The sequence below is a fragment of the Tiliqua scincoides genome, chromosome 4 (genome assembly GCF_035046505.1).
Source record: "Tiliqua scincoides isolate rTilSci1 chromosome 4, rTilSci1.hap2, whole genome shotgun sequence".
NCBI lineage: Eukaryota > Metazoa > Chordata > Lepidosauria > Squamata > Scincidae > Tiliqua > Tiliqua scincoides.
In genome coordinates, this window is record NC_089824.1 from 109829486 (window position 1) to 109853085 (window position 23600).

Below are 23600 nucleotides of genomic sequence, written 5' to 3' on the forward strand. Positions count from 1 at the left end.
GCAGGGAGTGTCTGTTTTCACATCAAAGGCAGTAGAATAGGCTGAATATTTGGTTAATGACCTAATCGCCTAACAACGGGGATAGGGGAACGTATCCCCATCGTTTAGTGGCACAAACCTGTGCGTGTGTGCACGCACGCCACTTAACAGTGGGGATACATTCTATACGTTATACAAACTATATGAGATGCAGATTGGTACTCTGCACCAACCTTCAAAGAACGTTTTCACACAATTGGCAAAGCATTGCCACTCTCTGTTATGCCATTGTAAAATCATCTTCCTCATTAAGAATAATCATACATGCAACAGAGAGAGCACTTCAAAAACTCATGTTATAAGAGGAGTTACAGTAGAGTTTTTCTTGTCCCATACAACAAGGTTGATGGCTTTTGGTTACTCACCTTCAGAGAAAAAAGAATAAGCATGCTTAATCAGAGTAGAAATTGACTCCCTACCCATAGCTTGGCTAGGATTTGGTGGGACAGCAAGACAATATTGTATGCCATGTGTTGACATGCAGGTATGTGTCAAAACTTCATGGGACAAGGTCAGTATTCTACAAGTTTCACTACCAATGCTTCCGAATAGGGAGAAATTATTATGATATACTGATTTTCAGCAAAATGTAGCTGACAAAGCAGTTGACACTGCAAAACAAAACAATAAATGGTTCCCTGTCCACAAAGGGCCCACAACAGAGAAACTGCAAGAAAGGAGAAATGTATCTCTCTTTCTCAGGGAGGAGAGAGATCCCAGAGGAGGCATCATGCTGCGTACAATCCCCTGCCACTGGACCACAGCAGGACAGTGCTGAGCAATGGGATTGTCTGCAGCATTTGTGCCCAACACACACATTTCAGCATGTCCTGGGTAGAATGAATGAAACTTACTATTATTTCCCACTCTCCCGTGGCTCTTTGGGAAAGATCTGTTTACTTATTTATATGCTTTGGCAACCCTTGCTTGCCTTGCCATGCCAATAATGTATCCCTGGATGTGTACAATGTCTGGAGTTGTCTGTAACGCTTGTTGTTATCTGGATGCAGGCCAACATGGTTAAAAGAATTGCTATCATAGGAGCTGGGGCCAGTGGTCTAACTGCCATTAAATGCTGCTTGGATGAGGGTCTTCAACCAACATGCTTTGAAAGAAGTGACGACATAGGGGGACTGTGGCGGTTCCAGGTAAATTTGGCTTTTAGCTTAGTTGTGCACTTGCACAGGATGCAAATGCACAAATTGTCAATAAGCCACAAAGAATAACAGCCAATAACACTCCACATCAGGACCCGGCAAAGAGAATGCTGACATCTGTGTTTTGTCCACCTATCCATGCACAACATTTATGGGGGGAAAAGAAGGTAGAAGGTTTAATATCTGCTGTGAATAAATGTGTGCTGGCTCAGAAGTTGAACTGTGTATGATACAGCTCTCAGTTATAGCTCTCTGGCCTTAGTGAGGGCCAGATTTGCTAGGAAGGGCGTTCATACAAGAATGACCAAGAAGTGCTGGGCCCAGTGCCAGGTGGAGGATGCTGCATGGCCACCCAGCACAGGGTAAAAGCACCAGACAGGTACAGCCTTTTAGGGCAGGGGAGGGCAGGGCAAGGAGAGGAACATGCCTGGGAGGGGGGTAGGACTGATGGAGCCTTGCTCTTTGGTTGGATTCTTCTTCTGTTCTTATTAAACAGCTCCCAGACAACTCTGGAAAGTTCTCCTTTGTGACTACTGATGTTGAATATTCTCAGACTGCTCAAAAATTATCTGAATATTTGATATCTGTGCCACACCAATGTTTGATATCTGACAGTACATCTTACAGTATTTAATTCTTGACATGAAGTGATATTCAGGATTTGGCAGTTCTGATATTTGATGTGCAATAGTATATCACAGCAGATCCAAAGTTTCTACCAAAGGAGAACAGTTTCCACATCAGTGTATTTACTTATTAACACTTACACATAGCAGAGGATGGTGGAACACATTCCAGATCCACACTCCATTCAGTGCAATACTGTTGGGTCTCGCTTTGCCTGAATGCAGAATATGCTTTGCAAACATGCCTAGTTCTCTCTCGCGCGCCTGCAGTTGTGCGCTGCAGAAGAAGACTGGTGGTAGGAGTCTTTGAGGAGCTGCATTCTTAATGTTGGCACTTTTCTGCAGGAGTATGATATTGATGGCCAAGCCAGTATTTACAAGTCCCTGACTATTAACACTTCAAAGGAGATGATGAGTTACAGTGATTTCCCCATTCCTGATGATTATCCCAACTACATGCACCACAGCAAAGTAATGGAGTACTTCAGGCTGTATGCAAAACACTTTGACTTACTAAGGCACATACACTTCAAGGTAAGAAACTGAGCCCTGGTAACTCTCTTTTTGTGTACGTGTGTGTAAGTGTGTGTGTGGGGGAGTGTATTCCAATGAAAGTCCATAATACATCAAGTATTATACTTCTAGAAAGAAGCCCTTTCCACCAATATGTGGGTGTGACAAGTGGGGGGTTGCAGAAGGATGGGAATGGAATTCTGGGGAACTTGCAGAATTCTGGGGAATTCTGGGGAATTTGCAGAACACTGATGAATCAGGGATAAAGTACATTTAGCACCCAACTCCCCGCACCTTATTTTCTATATGGAAGGAATGTTTTTGTATGGAGGAAATATATGAGCCTCCACCAGCAGCCTCGTGTGATACAGCTCAGTGTATTCCCCTCAGTGAGAACTAGGCCTGTTTGCTTTTAGATATTTTCAGTGGGACAAATTCACAAAATTATTCAAATCAACATCCAAGTTCCATCGCACGCGCGAGTGTGTGTGTGTGTGTGTGTGTGTGTGTGTGTGTGTCCCTGCAGTCTGAGGAGACTGTGTGAAACTTTGCCTATCCCATTTTCCCCAGAGCACCTTTTTCCATGACTTCATAATTGCTTTAATTCTTGGGTCCCAATGTTGTGAAAAACCCATACAAAACAATAGCTAAATGCAAGCTACTTTGTCTTTTAAGGCTCGTGTCTGCAACGTAAGGAAACGTCCAGATTTCTCCATCACTGGCCAGTGGGAGGTTGTAACAGAAACTTATGGGAAGCAGGAGTCTGCCATCTTTGATGCTGTTCTGGTCTGCACTGGCCACCACATAGACCCTTATTTTCCTCTGGATTGCTTTCTGGGTAAGTGGGTTTCATGATGTCAATTGCTTGAGGATTCTGTGTAGCCTTGAAAAGAAAATTCCTTAAGCCTCTGTGTGATTCATTTCACTACCCTGTTGCTTAGTGTTTCACGCTACTGAGAGTGTTTGATCAGTGGGGTGTGACATATGACATGGATATAGAGGATCACAGTTCAAATTCCAACTTGCCAGGACTCGTTAGGGCTATTCACACATTACTTAATTTTCATAGGAATGATTGTATATGTGCTCATTTTCAAACTCAACATGGGGGCTGAGCCCACTATAGATCAAGTTTGTGGATGACACTAAATTTGTCCGGGTGGTAAAGATGGAAGGAATTGTAAAGAACTCCTGAAGGATATCTCCAAATTAGGAGAATGGGCAGCAAAATAGCAGATGTGCTTCAGTGTAAGTAAGTGTAAAGTAATGCACATTGTAGCAAAAAACCAAAACTTCACGTATATGCAAATGCAGCAGTTCCCAAAGTCCTACTCGGATTTTGGGACCATGGTAAGTATTTGCCAGTTCGGGGCAGGCTCCGACAGTGCTGCAGTAACTGCAATGCCACCAGGAGCAAAGGGCTGTAAAATTTACCAGGGGGGGTCATTCCGCCCTCCGGAAGGGTCCGGGAGACTTGCAGCCCCCTCTGTAGGCCTCCATACTGCTCCAAATAGCTCCGGTCAGTGATCGGAGCCCAGTTCCAGTTTTCACACAAAAACTGGAAATGGGCTCCAATTGCCAATTGGAGGGGGCTACAGAGGGGGCTGCAAGCCTCCTGGACTCTCCCAGACGCCAGTGTGACCCCCCCCCCCGGTAAGTTTAACAGCACCTTGTTCCTGGCAGCACCACAGTTGCTGCGGTGTCATCTGGGCACCCATTTCTGGGCCACCTGCCTTAAGGGGAAATGGTCCTCTTCTGGTTTCCCTGGGGATCATAAACAACCAGTTTGGAACCATTGCACTAATGGGTTCTGAGCTGCCTGTGATGGATCAGGAGAGAGATCTTGGCGTGCAGATGGACAGCATGATGAAAGTGTTGATCCAGTATGCAGCAGCACTGAAGAAGGCCAGTTCCATGGTCAGAATAATTAAAAAGGGGATTGAGAAAAAAATGACCAACGTTATTGTGCCATTGCACAAATCAATGGTAAGGCTACATCTAGAGTATTGCATACTATTCTGGTTACCACATTCAGAAAGGACATAGTGGAACTAGAAAAGGTGCAGAGAGAGTGACCAAAATTATTCCTAGGCTGGGCACCTCTCTTATGAAGGAAAGCTACAGCATTTGGGGCTCTTTAGTCTAGAACGGGGGTCTCCAAACTTTTTGACAGGAGGGTCACATCATCTCTCTGACACTGTGTCAGGGGCCAGGAATAAAAATAATTAATTTACATTTCAAATTTGAATAAGTTTACATATATTTACATAAACGAATATATTAGAGATGGCATTTATATGAATGAATGAAGATCTTGCAATAGCTCAAGGCCTATAAAAGCAAGACCGGCCTTTCCTTCACGGCTGCTGCAGCATCACGGACATGAAACAGCGAGCAGTGGAGGGAGCCCTCGTCCCACAGCTCATGCAAGAGGTCAAACAGTAGCCCTCACACTGATAGCAGTTGCATTGGGCCAGCACGGGCTCCAGCAAGTCTCCAGAGGGCCAGAGGCTCATTGGAGACTGGGAGCTACCTGTGGGCCAGATTGGGAGTCCTTGAGGGCCGCACGTGGCCCCCAGGCTGGGGTTTGGGCACCCCTGGTCTAGAAAAAAGACTCCTGAGGGGGAACATGATTGAGATGTTCAAAATTATGCAGAGGATGGATAGAATATGTAAAGGGATGCTCTTTTCTTTCTCACACAACACCAGAACAGGGAACATCCACTAAAATTGAGTATCAGGAGAGTTAGAACAGAAAAAATATTTCTTTACCCTGTCTGTGGAACTCCTTCCCAAAAGATGTGTTGATGGCATCTGACCTAGATGCCCTTAAAAGGGGATCAGACAGATTTTTAGAAGAAAAGTCCATCACAAGTTACAAGCCATGATAGGTATATGTAACCTTCTGGTTTTAGAAATAGGCTACCTCAGAAGGCCAAGTGGCACCAGGAATGGTGGCAGAAGGAATGAAGGAGTGAAGGAATGAAGGAGTGGCAGAAGGAATGGCACCAGGATGCAGTTATCTTCCTGAGGCACGTGGTAGGCCACTGTGAGATGCAGGAATCTGAACTAGATGGGCTTTTGGCCTGATCCAGCGGGCTCTTCATATGTTCTTATCAAGTGTACTACTACTGTACAAGTTGAACATAACATTTCACTGCATGCACATACAGTTCAACAATCATATGTATACTGTATACAGAACACACAAACATTTCTGACTTGCAGATAAGGCTGTTGTGGGTCCTTGGGAAAGTTGCATTCTCTCTCTCTCCCCTCCCCCATGATACTAGGGATACTCCTTGGTGTGATGAATGATAAAAGGCAATAATGCTATCTGTTGGAAAGCGTAGGCTGATCTTAAAGCTCTTGTAAATAGACTTTGCTCTTCCATGGGAAGTGAATACATGAGGGGCTTCTTGAGAACACACCACTTACCTAAATCAATTATGTGCTGCCACTCTCCCCACATTCAGTGTTTGTCTGCAGAGACAATTGCTAATTGTAGGGAGAATTTCTTCCCATAAGTAGAACTCTGAAATTGTATTCTCTGTTTCTGAAATATTTACAAAACTGAGTACTGGATGACCTGGAAACCATTTTTTTTCTTCAGTTTAAGCCATTTCTGCCCAACCTTGCATATATGAAACAAGGATAAAACGTGTACACCTGTAGACTGGGCAGAAATTGGTTAAGCTCAAAGCTTCCAAGCAACTTGTGAGATAGGCTTTGATGAGAGATAGTGACTCACCCGAAGCCATATCAAGAGCCAAACTAGTTCAAGCTTCCCGTTCACATATATGTGAATAGAAATGTGGGAGGGGTGAAATTGACTTTAATGTTGAAAGGAGAGTTTGGATAAAGGGAGTTGAAGCCTATTCTCTTTCTTGTCTTACCTTTCCCTGTTCATTCAAATTTGGTTTTGCTCTCTCGCATAGCAAAATTGAGTCAAATGGGGAGAAGAGTACCTAGGGTGTGGCACAGAAAGATAAGGAGGCGGCAGATTAAATTTACCACACATCTGTGCTCCTTTTGGCCTTAAAATCGGACATTCCTCTCTACAGATACCTTATACTTGAGTGTGTTTGAACTGCACATCTAGAATGATCCTCAGTAAGCTTCATATCAGGACAGAGATTTGAACCCATATTTTCCACCCCAAGCCCAGCAATGTAGCCACTGCCCCACATAATTCTCACTGGCTATAACCATTAAGAGATGGGATGATTGTATTGCTGCCAGGGAGGGAATGGTTTTCAAAACTTACCTGGGGATCACTAAGGCTCTCTGAGGGTTTGGGAGCCTGCAGCTCCTCTGTAGCCCTCCCAGCAGCTTGTAAAATCCTGTAAAAAAGAAAAAGAAAACTTCCTGTTTTCATTGCAAAACAGGAAGTGGTCTTTCTTTCTTTCCTTTTTCTTTTTTACAGGACTTTGAAGCTGGTTGCAACCCACCAGTCTGGGAACCACTGATCTAGATTCATCTTCGGTTCCTTCAATTCCTACTGAATCAGCAATACCTATCTCAAGGAATGGAATTGGGGCTAGGAAATCCAGTGTGACTGTCCTGGTCCCCAAAACCCAGAGACAACCCAATGGAGTTTGAATCTTAACCATGTCCATAGAAATCCCCCTGGAGCACACACTTCCTTTCACATTTCAAACGCCTTCAACATCCTTTGCTCAGTAGGATCATGGAAATCATGTATTCTTTTCCTTTTCATCTTTTTTACAGGTATTGAGAAATTTAAGGGGAAAATTATACACAGTCGGGAATATAAGCATCCTGAAAAATTCCGGGACCAGCGAATTCTAGTGATAGGGTTGGGAAATTCTGGAGCAGACATCTCCGTGGACCTCAGCCATGTCACTAAGCAGGTGCAGCTCATTAAATCAATTGATCTAGCCAAAGTTTGTCCCACTGAATCCAGTAGAATAAATTAGTTGCTTTCAGTGGAACTTAACATCCTGATCCTATGAATGTTTTCTTGAAAGGAAGCCAGTCTAGTCAGTGTGATTTGGGGCAAAGCTACACATTGTGTAAAGTTCTCTGTTCCTTTTTCCAATTTTCTTTTAATACAAAACAGTTTCAAGGTTGAGCAGAGGATTAGCAGGACTCTTTTTCTTGCCACCCTTCTTTCAATGAAAATCACATAAAGTCCAAGCTATTTTCTCATCCACAAAAGATACAGAAGATAAAAGCAACTTGCCAAGGGCAACTGAGTAGACAAATGGTGGGTGAAAAAAGGGTTAGGCATCCTCTTCCCCCATGTCAGACCTCCCTTCAGCCTTGAAGCTATTCACAGACAGCCAGAGATGACAGCACTAGGTTAGATGAACCAGTAATCTGAAGCTGTATAAGGCTGCTTGCTATGTTCACCTGTAATGGTTCTAGTCTGCCAAAAGATAGTTTTACTGGTTGGGTGGCTGGTTCACCAGATCACTAGCAGGCTAATCAGCTGCTTCACTAGCTAATGAGCTTGAGACAAGTCAGAAAGACATGCCATACATCATATATTCAGATGACACACAAAGTTGACTTGTGACACACAACTGGTTAGAGAGGGTAGTGGTAATGATGGCTGCTGGACTGTTCTTTGCTACCTTTATGGAGCCAGCTGTGTCAGTGCAATCCTTCAAAGAAAACTTGGTTCACACATGCATGAATATCACTCAACCAATCTATACTTGATATCTGTGATAATAGAATGAACTGCACTATTTCTGCTGCAGCTGAGAAATGCCATTTTTGTGTGTAAAAACAATCCCCTGCAATAGAAAACTAACACACTAGAAAGAAATATTTTAGACCATCCCGTTTGCAGGGAGGCATTTTTAATGTGGTGAAGCACACAAAAAAAGTGATTTCTCCTCCTGCAATTTAACATGGTGTACAGGCGTTCACTGCATAGCAACGTTCCACTTAAAGACAGACCACATTTATAACAGCAGTCTTGTAATTACAATTGCCTACACCAGTGTTTCTCAACCAGTAGTATGGGTACCACCAGTGGTACTTGAGGTGGTGTCTGGTGGTACTTGTGGGACCTGATATCTGCTGCCCAGCAGCGAGACAAGTAACAAGACATGACAAACATCAGTAGGATGTTTGGTTTGGTGGGCAGAGCTCCAAAGCCTGCTTTTCATGCCCATCCTCCTGCCCATCCTGAGTCTCTTACTGGTGTTTATCATGTTAACTGGTGATGACGTTATCATCAGTTATTACCAGTGGTTCTTCCAAAAGGTGGATCATGTGAAGTAGTACAGTGGGGATAAATGCTGAGAAATGCTGGCCTACACTATTACACTTTAGTCAATTTCAGTCCATTACATTACCTAGACTCTATACCTCATTCAGCCATACTTTCATCCCCATCTAGTGGTTGAACGCGGTATAGCGTCTGGATAATGTAATGTAATTGACTTGAACTGTGGTTCCCAAACCTTTTAGCACCAGGACCCACTTTTTAAAATTACACTATATTGCAGTAGTTCCCAAAGTCCTACTTGGACTTTGGGAACCCTGTAAGTCTTTGCATGGGCGGAGGGGGAGCGATCATCACAATCATACTGCTGCTGGGCAGGGAAGGGTTTTTTGTTTTTTTTAACTTACCTGAGAGTCACTCTGGCTCTCTGGAGGGTCTGGGGAGCTTAAGACCCCTCTCTGTAGCCCTCCTGGCAGTTTCAGTATCCTGTAAAAAAGGAAAAAAAAACCACTTCCCGTTTTGGGACAAAAACAAGAAGTGGTTTTTGCCCCTCTTTTAACAACATTTCCAAGCCTCCAGGAGGGCTGCAGAGGTCTCCAGAGAGCCATAGGAACCCCCAGGCAAGTTATAAAAAACCCCTCCCTGCTCAGCAGCAGTGCGATCATGGTGATCACATTGCTTCCTATTTCTGGGCCATTCCCTTTAAAGGGCGATGCCCCTTTTCTGGTTCCCCCAGTGGGTTGCAACTCTCCAGTATGAAAATCACTGCTATATTGGGACTCACCTAGCCTTTCAAGACTAAAAACAAAGTTTCACATTACCAGCTCAAACCTTGTTTTTATCCTTTTTACTGTACTATGGTTGGGGAGGGGCTGCCATCTGGAGCATTTGTTGAGCTCCACATTCATCTGATCAGGACCATTGTGGTGGAATTGCATTCCCCTTTGCCTGACCTTCAATAGGAGCCAAGGCACATTTGCTTACTTGCAAATAATTGTGCCCATGTAGCTCAGTTTTGCTTTCTATAGGACTCAATATATTTGTCAACTTAGACTTCCTTCTCTAGCATTCGTTGGGGCCTGCATTCATTGGATTGGGACCAGTCTGGTGGTGTTGCATTCCTCTCAGCCTGCCTTTTGCCAAAGCATGGTTGCTTACGCATGAGTAAATCTACCGTGTGGCTCGGTTTCACTTTCCATAGGGCTCAATGCATTTTCCTTGTCAGCTATCAGCTTGTCAGTTTCAGTTTCACAACCCACCAACAATTTGAGAAACCCTGGACTAGAATGTAATACAGAATGTAATTCTGTCCACATAATGATGGGGATCGGAGAAAGTATCCCCATCATTAAGCAATGCACCTGTAGTCCATTCTACCTCCACCAGTCTCTGCAAGTTCTTTCCCATCTTCTTCTGCTGCCTGGGTAAACCATGACTTTTCAATCATTTCTTGTCACAAGTACCATTGTCTCTAGGGATGGCTGCTAACTGCAGGATGGGGCAGCTCACCACACCACATGATCATTCCTGTAGCAAATGTAAGACTTTTCCAGTTACTGCTGCCTCCTGGTCTCTGTTTAAACTCTGCATCTGCTATCCCACCCAAGCTCTTTTGAAGCGCAAGAGCAGAGCTGACGCACAGCTGCAACATACTGCTGGCCCAGCCATCTCCATCTCCAATGGGTTTGGATCAAGCTGGAACAGTACTTCACACACACATAGATTAATTGGTAAGGTCATGTACCACCGGTCCACATAGTGTACCACTGGTTCAAAAGCACTGGTGGAGACCTTGGCATAAGAAATGAAATGATTCAGTGGAGAAACACTGTACTTGACTCATCCTTGGAAGATTTTTATCATCAACTTACTCTTTTTCTGATTCCTCCTGGCAGATCTTTTTGAGCACCAGAACTGGTACCTGGGTGGTGAATCGTGTCTCTGATGATGGGTACCCCTTAGATGTGGTGCACTTTACACGTTTCAAAAACCTCCTTCGCAGTATGCTCCCTGTGGCTCTGGTAAACCTGTGGGGAGAGAAAAAACTGAATACAAGGTTTAACCATGAGAACTATGGTATAAAGCCCCAGCACAGGTAAGGCTAGAAAGTCTCAATTCTTTGAGATTTGTGAAGGTTAGGGCATATGCAAGTTCAGTTCACAATTCCAGATATTTTAAGAGAACATTAAGAACATAAGAATAGCCCTGCTGGATCAGGCCAATGGCCCATCTAGTCCAGCTTCCTGTATATCACAGTGGCCCACCAAATGCCCCACGGAGCACACAAGACAACAGATACAACCTGTATCCTGGTGCCCTGGTGCATTCAAAGAAGCAAAGCAGCTGCACATGAAGGCTATTGTGTCTGACAGCCCAATCCTATTTTGAATTGGGCTGTCAGGGGGAAGGATTTAGAACAGTGGAAGAGGCTTTCACTGTCATAAAATGGCTGCAAAGCATCAGCGGTCCTTTCACAAGAGCTCCCACAAGAGGGAGCAGTGTTTCCTGTCAGTTGCCAGACGCCACCATGGCTGGTACAGCAGATAAGAGCAGGTGGCGGGGGTGGGGAGGGGGTGAAATTGGGCGAGGAATGGGGAGGAACCAGGGGCAAGGAGGATGCAGAATGATGTTGATCCTGTGGTGATGGTGTGCACTGCATCCTATCCCCTGTCAGCAGCCTCCTCGCCATCTTTCTGTCCTTGGTCTTGCACCAAGCTAAAGAACTGGTGCAGGTCCAATGAGACCCATTACAAAGCAGGAGGCTCACAGAGGATAAGGGGACTTAAATCTGCCCTCCAATCTGGCCCCCCTCCCCACTCTGTACAGTGTGCTCCTTTTCGGCATGGCTGCGCGGGGGGGGGGGGGAGAAGAATAGGATAAGGCTCTGAGAGTCTTTGCATAGTCTACTCATAGCTCTCATGGTTGTAAAGAAATATTCGAAAACACGCTAAAGCACAACATTCTGTACTAGCGTATTCCAAATTCTGCAATAGAAAACAGTGAAATCTGTGCCTGTGTTCATTATATAAATGAACATGTTTTCTTTTGACCAGAAAGTGCTGCTTCATTGAATGCTTTGAGGAGTTAGCAACAGCCACACAAAGAGAGACTCTTGCAAAAAAAAAAAAAAAAAAAAAAGACTCTAAGAGACATGACTCCATGTCTCCGGTTAAATAATTCATCGGTTAAACTGGGTAAACCGATGGCTTAATAATCTGGTTAAATAATTCATCGCAGTCACAAAGACCATTAAGCACTATCAAATCCTATTGCTTTTGCTTACCCCAAATTTTATAGCCAATCCAAGGCCTCCTGGTACTTGAGGCAATGTGTGAAATACTGCCCCTTACCTAGTAATGTGCTATCCTCTGCCCCTCTGACACTCTAGCCCAGCACTCTTTTCTCTTCCAACTTTTGTTTGGTCCCCCTCTTCTTTTTCCAATCCAGGGAAAAAGAGAAGGATATGTGGAGGTGAGTGGATGAACTGAAGTGGTCTCACCCTTATGCTGCCTGAGGTGACTGCTTCAGTTGACCTCATGGATGGACTGGCCCTGCCAAATCTCATCAACCCATTCAGACCTTGCAGTGTCTCCAACCTGTCTTTTCTTCTTCATATTGCAGGTTCCTCAGCAGGTATCCAATTGCAGCTGATGACCTACCCAATGCCATCATTTCTGGCAGGATCCTAATGAAGCCAAATGTGCGAGAGTTCACTGAGAGAGGGGTGATTTTTGAAGACGGCAGCCAAGAAGAAAATGTGGATGTTGTGATCTTTGCTACAGGATACAGCTTCTCCTTCTCCTTCCTTGAGAAGGGTGTCATTGACATCAGGAACAATCATGCTCCGCTGTACAAGTTTGTCTTCCCACCATATCTGGAAAAGCCCACACTGGCCATCATTGGCCTCCTCCAACCTTTGGGAGCCATCATGCCAATATCTGAACTTCAAGCTCGCTGGGCCACAAGAGTCTTTAAGGGTAAGAGAAGAAAACACAAGAGGTTACTGAGCTGTTGCAGAGCTATCATTGTACACAGTGAATAGTGAGCTCCCTGATCTGCACTATCATAGCAAAGGACTGGGTAGAGTCTCATGTCTATGTGCAGTGACTTCATACCACACATCTGTATCCCAATAGTGTCAGTAGGAATAACCTAGTACTGATAACACTGACAAGGATAACATTGATAAGGAAGCTTGAGCGGGATGTGTCCACAGTTTTGCTGATACATCCAAATGCCTGGAGGAAATTGTTGTATGGCTGGGAATTGCTGTTGCCCACATGGAAGAAGACACATCGGTGTGTTTACGAATCCATGCAAATCCATGCTCAGTTGAGGGCTGCTATTTTTCTTTTGTTTTTAAAAGGGAAATAGTACTGTTTGCTAAGAAAATCCCTCTAATTCTGTCACAATTATCTTTCCGATAGATTCCTCCACATAATAAAAAGAAAACAGAACACTGCCAGGGGAAAAAAAAACAACTACTGTTAATTTTCATTGAAGGAGTTACCAGTACTTTATTTTGTTACTTGAGGGCATATATGTAAGACCAAGTAACCAGGGAAAATTACAGGACTATCTCAATTCTTGATGAGATTTCCTTGTAAAAACGAATGTATGACTTCATTGCAGGAGCCAATTTTCACACATATTTGCAGGAAACAGACCTTTTCTAGCTCAGTAGAATACAACACGCTTTGCATATAGAAGGAGGCCCTAGGTTCAATCTATGGTGTCTCCAGTTAAAAAGGATCTTATGTAACAGGCTCCTTCCTTACCTTTAAAAGCCACTGGTGGTCAAGGTTTTGCCTAGTTTCATGGGGACAAATGACACAACTGGACAAGTGATTATGGGGAGCAAAGGAGAGAAAAGAATCAAAGATAACATCAAGGCTGAGTGCCTGTCAACAGGGTCCCTGGTGATGCTGTGAATCACAGAGAGGAGGGCTTGAGGGGAAAATTAAGTATTTCATTTTTGGACAAGCTGAATTTGAGACATCCAACGGAGTATATTGGGCAGTCAGACAGATGCGGAGAGGACTCTGTCAGAGAGGTAGGACTTTTGTTGAGTTTTTTTTTTTTTTTTTTTTTTGTAGGAGAGCAAGAGATAGAAACCATAGACTTTTAGTCAGCTCTTTGCAAATCTTTGCGCACCACAGGCCTCACCATCATCATTCAAAATTTTGAAGCTGGGGAATAGTCATATCTCACCTATCCTTACAACTGTCCAAAATTTTCTTGTGGCTTGCTATGTGAGTTTTTTCTGCCCTCCCCCTTTATGCTTAAGATGTCAAATTCCTCAGCATCAATGAAGACAATGTCCAAATTTACTGTTCTCAGTCTAGTCCCTCGGTGCAAGCCTCCTAATGAGCCGCAACATTGGCAACCTCTGATCACAGCAAGCACTAGATAATTGAGATTATTTTGCAGGTCTCATCAAGTTGCCTTCAGCAGATGAGATGACCAATGACATTGCTAAGAAGTTGAAGTACAATGAGGAACGGTAGGTAGTCATCTTTACATACATAAAATGCATCAGAGCTGGAATCTCTCATGGGCAGCCCAAGCCTACTTAACTGTACAGTGATGCAGTTGCACCAATGGGGTGTGTGCTGTATCCTGCAGGGGAGTTTTGGCCTCTGCAGGCTACCTCGGGGCAAGGGAACATTTATTCTATTTCCAGGGAATCCCCCTGATAGCCTGGTTGGTCTACTCAGAATCCAAGTGGATCTATTAAGGCAGCTTGGGACCAGGAAGGGGGCTACCACTGCTGCTGAACCTGCCCCTTCGCTGGCCTGATTCGTGCTCCTCCCTGCCCCATCACTTCTCACCTCCTCCCCAACATCCCACTGCCCCCTACACAGTCTTACCTGTGGTGTCCTCGGTTCATCACCACATGGACCTGGTTGCTTGCCACTTCCAGCAGCAACCAGGCTGTGGTCTCCAGTGTGTTACATTTGCAACTGCCAGAAAGCATGTTACACCACCAGAATGTGCATTCCAGTGGCATAAGTGAAGAATAGGATTGAACTGCAAGTGTGTTTGTTTCTGCAGTGCTGTGTCTATATGGTGTGCAAATAAAACAAATATTACCAAGCACCCATATGTGTCCAGTGCTGACATAAAGGAAACTAAACCCTCTGCTGCTGCACCTAGAACTTCTTGCCACTCAGGGAAGTGGGAAGCATGAAGGGATGGAAAACACCAACTTATGCTTCCTGGAATTAAAAGCAGTCAAATCCAACTAGGAGCTTGAATTTGAGTTGGGGGGCGGCAGCGGCAGGTAGGAGCTCTCTGCATAACTCTAAACTAACCACAGTCCTCAAGGCCAAACTAATGTCAGCTAATTCCTGCCTTAGGTACATGCCAAGCCACCACATCGCTCTACAGGTGCAGTATGTCGATCACATGGATGAACTGGCCACTCTGGCAGGAGTGAAGCCCAACCTGCTGCGTCTCTTCCTGACAGACCTGAAACTGGCCTTGAAAGTGTTCTTTGGGCCCTGCTCGCCTGTGCAGTTCCGTCTAACCGGGCCTGGGAAATGGGAGGGAGCCAGAAATGCCATCCTGACTCAGAAAGAGAGGATTGTCAAGGCCACAAAAACACGAGCCCTGCAGTCCCCTCCTGATACCAGTGCTTCATCAGCTCCCTCCTTCCTCATCAGAATGGTTTGCTGTTTTGCTCTCTTTTCTGTCATTTTAGCTTATCTGTAAACGTGCATCGTAGCACCCAAAAACAGGGTGCTACCACCTGCACTTTCCCACTCTCAGATTGCCTTTTCCTTGCACAAATTCACCTCCTTTGAGGACTGCACAGACTTGCTTACAAGCAGTGGCGTCACTAGGATTCACGTCACCCGGTGTGGGAGGCTTGCGTGTCACCCCATGCAGTGGGCAGGGCAACGCCCCAGGTGGTGGGCGTGGTGATGTACTATCGCCCCGCCCCACTGGTTTTTTGGCTGCACCTTTTGTTAGAACAAAGATATTTCAATGTGGTTTGTTTCATTGCATTCTGCATGAAATTACACATTGATTGATTTATAACATGATGGGATTATTCCTCCAAATTCGGATTTTAGTGATTTTGAAAACTTTAAGAGTCTCACACACACACCCATGTCAACTTACTAACACCTTATTGCTGCAGTTCTCAAACTTTTAGCACTGGGACCCACTTTTTAGAATGACAGTCTGTCCAGGACTGCAAGTGATGGAAGTGATGTCCATTGGAAGTGATGTCATGGCCAGAAGTGACATCATCAAGCAAATTAAAATAAATAATTATAAATAATTAAATTAAAAGAAAAGAAATAATTAAACAAGGGGGAGCCAGTCCTGTTCCACCAAGTGAATCTACTCTGAAGTAAGTCCTATTGTGGTCAATGGGGCTTATTCTCAGGAAAGTGTGGGTAGGATTGCAGCCTGTGAGCTCAAGCCTATGCATGTCTACTCTGATGTAAATCCCATAGTGGTCAATGGAGCTTACTCTGTAGTCTGCCTGCAATAACACTCCCCCAAAAAGAATCAGTGAGATTTCCAACCCTCCCCAGTGCCCAGTTTAATATTCTTCTATTTCAGGCATATCAAGATAAAGACCCAACTGGCTTTGCAATTACAAAATAGAAAACTTTCCCTTAAGAGCTCAAGCCTCTTTTTTAGTCCTTTTTAGTTGGGGGGGGGGAGGCTGCCTTCTGGAGCATTCGTTGCACTCCAGCTCCATTGGATCGGGACCATTCTGGTGTCCTCACATTCCCCTTTGCCTGGCCTGACCACCAGCCGAGTAAACGTGACCCTACCTGCCTACCTGCGAGTAAACGTGACCCTGAGGCTGCTTCCCTTTCCATAGGGCTCAATAGACTTGCAGCTGGGAGGTGTGACCTCCTTCTCGGGTGTTTTTTGGGGCTGCATTCATTGGATCAGGACCATTCTGACCTTGTTGGATTCCTCTCCGTCTGCCCTTTCCGAAGGACTAAAACAAATTCGCCTACTCATGAGTAAACACGGCCACGTGGCTTTGTTTTGGGCTCAATAGACTCGCAGCTGGGAGAGAGGGACATTCTTGAATGTTTTGGGGGGGGGCTGCATTCATTGGATTGGGACCATTCTGGTGTTGTTGGATTCCTCTCAGCCTGCCCTTTCCGATGGACTATGGCAAGTATGCCTACTCGCAAGTAAACATGCGATACGGCTCCATGCATTTTTCTTTCCGGTTTTTTGGCCATACCTTTTGAAGGAAAGGAGCTATTTCAATACTGCTTTTTGCACTGCATTCTGCTAGGAATTCCGCATCCAACGCTGTATGGTGTGACAGGTTAGCTCCTAATGCCGCAATTTTAGCACGTCATCCCCCCAGGGCATGTTACCCCCCTTCACGTCATCCGGTGTGGCCCGCAGCCCCCACACACCCCTAGTGACACCACTGCTTACAAGGATTACCTGGAGAGTCTGTGCTTCTCCCTGCCTTCATGTACGTATCTGTGCACTTTTACACGGTCGTTGAGGCAAACACTGACAGAATGGAAGTCCCACATGCCCATGATGCCCGTAAAGTGTGACGTGATTCTGAGCAGAAACTGGAATGTATGCAGAAAATTCACATTTTGACTTGAAATTCGAAGCAGGCAAAACTTCAGCTTAAATACTTTGGGTTCCTAAGCATTAACACTGTTTGACAAGTAGGAGATAACTGAAAGAATGTCATGCATAATTTACTCTTTTTTTTTTTTTACTAACCTTTTTGTAAACATCTGCCAAGAAAATGGGCCTCTGCTACCACAAGTGTGTTTAGATGTGCTGTTTTGCATGTATGAAATAACTGATTACATAGTACTGTTCTCTATCTTAGTGCCTATAGTGGCTCACTCTACCTGCCCAAGACCCAATTTCAAATATACATGTTCTGAATTGGTTTTAATACATATAGAAAGCAAAAGTTGCTGCTGTGATCGAAGATAATAGAAACCTACATTTTGTTTTTGCTTATATGAATACCATGAACCTTCTTGTCTTGCAAACATTTATACTGCTCCTATCTCATACAACTTGTACAGATCAAGCTCTACATTGCTTGTAAGAGAGAATCTGCAGTTTCATTATATATATGCCAACTGAGAGCTACATTTTGTATACCCAATGGTTTGTATAATAGGCTACAAAGCTTTTTTGCAATAAATCTGTGGGTCTTTAAGGCCACACAATTCTTTGCAGTTGCAGTATCTTTTAAAGCATCTGTGATGTTGAGGTGTGCCAAATCTGAATACTTGTTTCTTAGAAATAAAATGTTATTGCCTGTGCACTCCCCAATGAACATGCAAGACAAAAATATGGGTCAAATAGCCCACTTTTATTAATAGTTAGTTACAAGGAGAGAAGAAGAACTGCAGTGGGGGAAGATTCATGGGCATCATTGGCTGTAGTGGGTACAGCTTATCACACAAGCTGCCTGCTCCCCTCTGCTAGAACAGGCAACCATGTGGTAATAAGAGTCTTCAACTTCCAAGTATTAACCAATCTAGATCTGAATGAACCCAAAAGTCCTCCCACATTAATAACAGACGGGTAATTTATTTCCATATAATAAAGCACATAGTATTATGAAGGCACAGAATAATAAGCCATACAAACATTACAGCATAAACTCTGAAAAGACCAATAAGAAAACATTAATCTTTCTCCCCAATGCACTCCAAGTAAGAATTAGCAAGAACCCAAGAAAGCTCAGTCCTCCCTTACTAACTGGCAGTCCAATCCTTCGCTGTCTGGAGCTCTTGGACCCGGAGGCTCCACGGAGGGCTGCCGTCGGATCCTGTGCCTCCTGTGCAAAGGAGGCTCCTCCTTTGTTTGTCCCCTTCCCCCGAGTAAGGGAAGCAGCACCGCAGTGGGGCTACTCACTTTAGCAGCAACCAAAAGGTTGCTGCTAAAGTAAAGGCACTTGTGTAGGGCGAGCAGCCCTCCATGAGTGCCTTGGATCCTGCAGAGCTCAGCTCCGTGGATCCGCCTCTCTCCTTCCCCAGAACGCCTCCCCCACGCCCCCAGCCACGCCCCCACCTCACGTTACGCAGCCCAGCAGTCCGGGAGACCACAGAGCTGTGGAAGGAGCCCAGTGGTAAGCCCCGCAAACGTGCTTTACGGCACGTTTGTGACTAAGGTCCGCAGAGCCGTGCCGAACCTCAGGATTGGGCTCTGGGGGAGGCTTTATAAGTAAGTTAACTCACTCCTCCTCCTTCCCCTTTAGCCTCACAGATGTTTTTAAGTTCCTAATTATAGGCTCAATAACCCCAGATCAAGAGAAAGAGAAAAAATCTCTCAGTTGATATTTAAAGTGAAATAGCCCTAATTCTTACTTTTCCATGACACAGCTGAGTCGGGGGACAGCAGTTGGGTATTTTCCCTGACTCCAAGCTGCGCCCTATGGCAATTCACTGCACATTTATCACAATCAACCCTGTGTAGGGGGACAGACCACAGAAACCCACCCCTAGGGATCTCTCAGCATTGAATTCTGTTGCTAGAGGGAAACAGCAGTTGTGTGCCTACCATTTGGTTTGATGGGGCAAAAGCCCCAGGCGCTGGCCACTAGGACCCCACGGAAGCCTCTGGGGGCGGAAACTGTGCATCTGGTTTACCAGAAGCACAATTTATAGCACCAGGGAACCGCACAGAGATTTCTCTCTCTCTTTTTTAAATCTATGTTTTTATTTTACTATATTAAAAACAAATCCAAACAGAAAAAAAATAAAAAATAAGGATATTACAGATTGTGTGGCAAATGCGGAAATCTCAAACTACATTTTTTGTTCTACTATAAAATCATACAAAAAATTAGTTATCAATTCTTAAACAATCTACACTTATTAAAAATACATTTTCATCACAAAAAAATGAAAAAATCGTAAATCACCTATCTACTCATCAAATCCATAGATTATTTGGCCCATTATATGTAACTACATTTCTTTATTCTACTACAAAATCATACAAAAAAGTAATTATCAGATCTTAAATAGTCTAAACCAGTGGTTCTCATACATTTAGCACCAGGACCCACTTTTTAGAATAAGAATCTGTCAGGACCCACTGGAAATGATGTCATGACGGGAAGTGACATCATCAAGCAGGAACATTTTTTACAATCCTACCCACACTTACCCAGGAGTGTCCCATTGACTATCATTGTTAAAAGAATATATATAGTAGCTTGTTAAAAGTGCAGGTCTGTAACATTTCCCCAAATGCAGTCACATCCCATGGGAGCATCAAGTCTAATACATTAAAAATAAAATATTGAAATGAATGGGGACCCACCTGAAATTGGCTCATGACCCACCTAGTGGGTCCCGACCCACAGTTTGAGAAACACTAAACTAACTAAAAATTACAATATCTACACAAAAAGAAAAATGAGAAACATGAAAACTAACACCCCTATTTACTCATCAAATCCATAGGTTATTTAGCCCATTTTCCTCTCAGTGAACAGTAAGTCCATGAATGGTTTCCAATTATCCATACAAATTTTTTACTGACTTGTCTTTAATAACAATTGTAAGTTTATCTATCCATCAAAACCTCTTCATCCTGACATTGATCCTGTTCTAATCTTCCTTCTTGTCCTCCTAAATCCTCCTGTTCTTTAAATTTCTGCATAAAGTCTCTTGCCTTTTGAACCATATCCAGCCAGTAGTTTTTTTGTTGTCTATAAACCTGGTCAACTTCTGAGCCAATGATTTGTTCATCTGTTTGTAAATACCGAGCTAGGACCTGTACCATTTGTTGTCTCAAATCTTCTCCAAATTCTCCGAAATTCCTTGATGCGACTCTTAGTCTCAATGTTTTTTCTTTTGTCGGGGCCCCTCCCAGATGCCCTGACCCCCGACTTACCCGGGAGCAGGCACCCCATGCCCAGGGTGGGGAGGCTTCACTGCCCTCGAAGGGGGCAAAGCAGGTTGGCTCACCTCAACCAGCCAGAGGGGGCTGGCAGGGCAAACAAGGAACACAGAAGGAAACAAGCCAGGAACAGGAAAGGCCTTTTCTGCCCCACCTGGAGGAAGGGGAGGGGCCAAAAGGGGGCAGGCTTGCTCCATAAAACAGGGAGGCCAGGGATGAGAGGCAGTCAGTGTGAAGCAGGGAGCTGTGAGGTCAACAGCTCCTGCTCCTAGGCCAGGTTTGGCAGCTCTGCTAGGGAGGAGGACAAGGGTGCTGGAACCCCCTCTCCCTCCAGCCAATCTGAGGGGGGGGGTGGAACAAGTCTGTTCCAGGCCCCTCCAGGGGAAGGCCCCTACATCTTTATTTACTTGTTCCATCAAAGATATCATATCTGATGTTTTCTCTTGTTCCAAAATCAGGACTTCCATTCTACAATCAGTGATATTGACTCTATTCTGGATCTCCTGTGTCTCTTTTTTAATATGTTTGACAGATTCTTCCAGCTGAGCCATATCTTTTCTCAATTTGAATTTCAGGTCTTTAAGCTCTTGTTCGTTTATTTTTAATTCAGTTTTTTCCTCAAACTGCTGAAACAAGTGTTCCAGAAATTCCACATTAAGTTCTCTCTTTGGAGTCTATACTGGTAATCTTGGCTGTTTCGTTTGTTCTTTTGCTTGCTCCATAGTATTGGCTTTTTGTTCCAGTTTTCACCAGCAGAAGTCACTTCTAATTCAAACAATTCAAGAACTCTATGGTTACACACTATGGTTCTAAAATAAAGTTCTTCCGCTCTATGGTTATACACTCTATGGTTTTGAAAAAAAGTTCTTCCATTCGATAGTTCATATAGTAAAGTTTCATAAGCTATGACATATCACAAAAATGTAAAATATAAACACCCTAGATGTAATCATTAAAGTCAATAAAAAGTCATTAATCAGTAGAAAAGCATCCTAATAAAGCACTTGGAGCCCATTCGGCCATTAAAAACTTTCGAAACTCATCTCCTCATCACCATGCCTGCTGCACACATTCCCAACGTTCCATTCCTTCTGATCGATAAGAGTTTCATCTCATTAAAATTGTTTCACGATCCTTTAATTAGCAGTCTTATTTTGAATGTCCGAACAACTTCTATAAATCACAATATTTCTCCACAACTTGCCAAAGTGAAAGTAATAATTTCAGGGGAACGGTCAGGCTTTGTCTCACCACAGAAGACCCGAGCTAGATGTCTGTCCTTCTCTTCTGTTGCTCAAACTAAAGAGGGGTTCCCCAGCCTTCACCAGAGATACCCCCCCAAAAGGAGCAACCTCCGAAGAGTTGTAGGTCATCTCTTATTATCCCTTTGATCCAGGGAAGTCCTTGGCTGCAAGCTGTCAACAGCAGCCGGGTTTAAGTCGGGTTTGGGTGCTTTCCCAAGCAGGAAAGTTCAGCCCGCCATGCTCACAGAGGTTTCTCCGGTGTGGGCTGTGGTCGCACGAGGGGGGCGAATATCTGCACGGGTGGGGTGGCGATAGCCCATGGGGAGGCGCCATCGTGGAGCTTTGCTCTGGGTGCGGGGCTGTGGAGGTCTGCGGCTGGGAAACAGGTGTCAACTGACCTACAAACACACACACACACCCCAAATTGTGATTTTGGCCCCAAATGGTTCTAATGCCCATTTCCGTGCTCTAACCGTACTGAACAGACTGAACATACAATCTGTTTCCTGGAATTGTCAAGGCAAACAATCTTCCAACCAACCTTCTTTTTTTAAAGGAGTGTTGGATGCTCGAATCTCTACTTTCCTCATTGCCTAGCCCAGAGTTGGGAAAATCTATCTCATCCCCTGGGCTTTCCTCCATACCTGGTCAGGCAGGTGGACATAAACAATGGGCTGTTATCAGGCCTTCCTGAACATCAATATGTGGTGTACAAAAAGGACATAATGGCACACAACCCTGCAAATCTGAGCCAGACTATTCCATTTTAGATACAGACAAAAGTTTAACCTTTCAAAGGGTTCCCATATACTGTATCACATTAGACTGTGGCAACACTGTAAAAAGACTTGTAGCATCTTAAAGACTAACAAACTGATTTCAGCATATGCTTTTATGAATCTGTTTATTATCTGATGAAGGTCCCCAAAGATGCTCCAAGACCCTGTTGTTTTTGCAGAAAACACAAACATTCATCTTCCACAAGGTGGCACCTTATATCCACCTTTGGAAATGTTCAACTGTTTTCCATTTTAAAAAAATTATCAGAAATCAGATTGCAGCCTCATCAAAATAATCTGCATGTGCTTGCAGCCAGGTAGAGATTGATCTATTCATAGTGTGTTGGCAACCTTCAGTCTCGAAAGACTATGGTATCCCGCTCTGAATGGTGGTTCTGGAACAGCGTCTAGTGTGGCTGAAAAGGCCGATTCGGGAGTGACAATCCCTTCCACACTGCGAGCAAGTGCAGTCTGTCCCTGGTCTGTCTCCCTGGCTATGGGCCTTCCTTCTTTGCCTCTTTGCCTCAGTCTGTTGGCCAAGTGTCTCTTCAAACTGAGAGAGGCCATGCTGCACAGCCTGCCTCCAAGCGGGCCGCTCAGAGGCCAAGGTTTCCCACCTGTTGAGGTCTACTCCTAAGGCCTTAGGATCTATTCATGCAGACACCATAATTGGTCATAATGTTTAGATTGTGAGCCCTTTTGGGACAGGGAGCCATTAGGTATTTTCTCTGTAAACTGCTTTGTGAACTTTTAGTTGAAAAGCAGTATATAAATACTGTTGTTGTTGTTGTTGTTGTTGTTGTTGTTGTTGTTGTTGTTAATAATAATAATAATAATAATAATAATAATAATAATAATAATAATAATAATAATAATAATGTGATGGTCAAAACGAAGACTTTTGTGATCAGCCAGACCAGCGATTTTCAGCCATTTTCATCTCATGGTACACTGACAAGGCACTAAAACTGTCAAGGCACACCATCAGGTTTTTGATAATTGCCAAGGCACACCATGCTGCCAGTGGGGGCCTCACATCCCTATTGGCCCTACTAATAAATGACCTTCCATCAAATTCCTGTGGCACACCTGTGGACCACTCGCGGCACACCAGTGTGCCAGGGCACAGTGGTTGAAAATGGCTGAGCCAGACC

General features: G+C 44.2%; 1 protein-coding gene across 1 annotated transcript; it reads left to right on the forward strand.

Moving 5' to 3' along the window:
* Positions 1–1043: 1043 nt before the first annotated feature.
* On the forward strand, positions 1044–23218 carry LOC136647637 (flavin-containing monooxygenase 5-like). Its single transcript, XM_066623277.1, has 9 exons — positions 1044–1187; positions 2168–2356; positions 3011–3173; positions 7067–7209; positions 10433–10632; positions 12159–12514; positions 13968–14040; positions 14897–15173; positions 23201–23218. The coding sequence occupies exons 1-9, from the start codon at positions 1044–1046 to the stop codon at positions 23216–23218; spliced, it is 1563 nt and encodes a 520-aa protein (XP_066479374.1).
* Positions 23219–23600: the final 382 nt, after the last annotated feature.

Bases quoted from the DNA above. Each gene is read 5' to 3' on its own strand.
- LOC136647637 (XM_066623277.1), top strand. From the start codon at position 1,044: ATGCAGGCCAACATGGTTAAAAGAATTGCTATCATAGGAGCTGGGGCC. The intron at 2,357-3,010 runs GTAAGAAACTGA...TTGTCTTTTAAG, and splicing joins TAAGGCACATACACTTCAAG to GCTCGTGTCTGCAACGTAAG. The intron at 12,515-13,967 runs GTAAGAGAAGAA...ATTATTTTGCAG, and splicing joins GGCCACAAGAGTCTTTAAGG to GTCTCATCAAGTTGCCTTCA.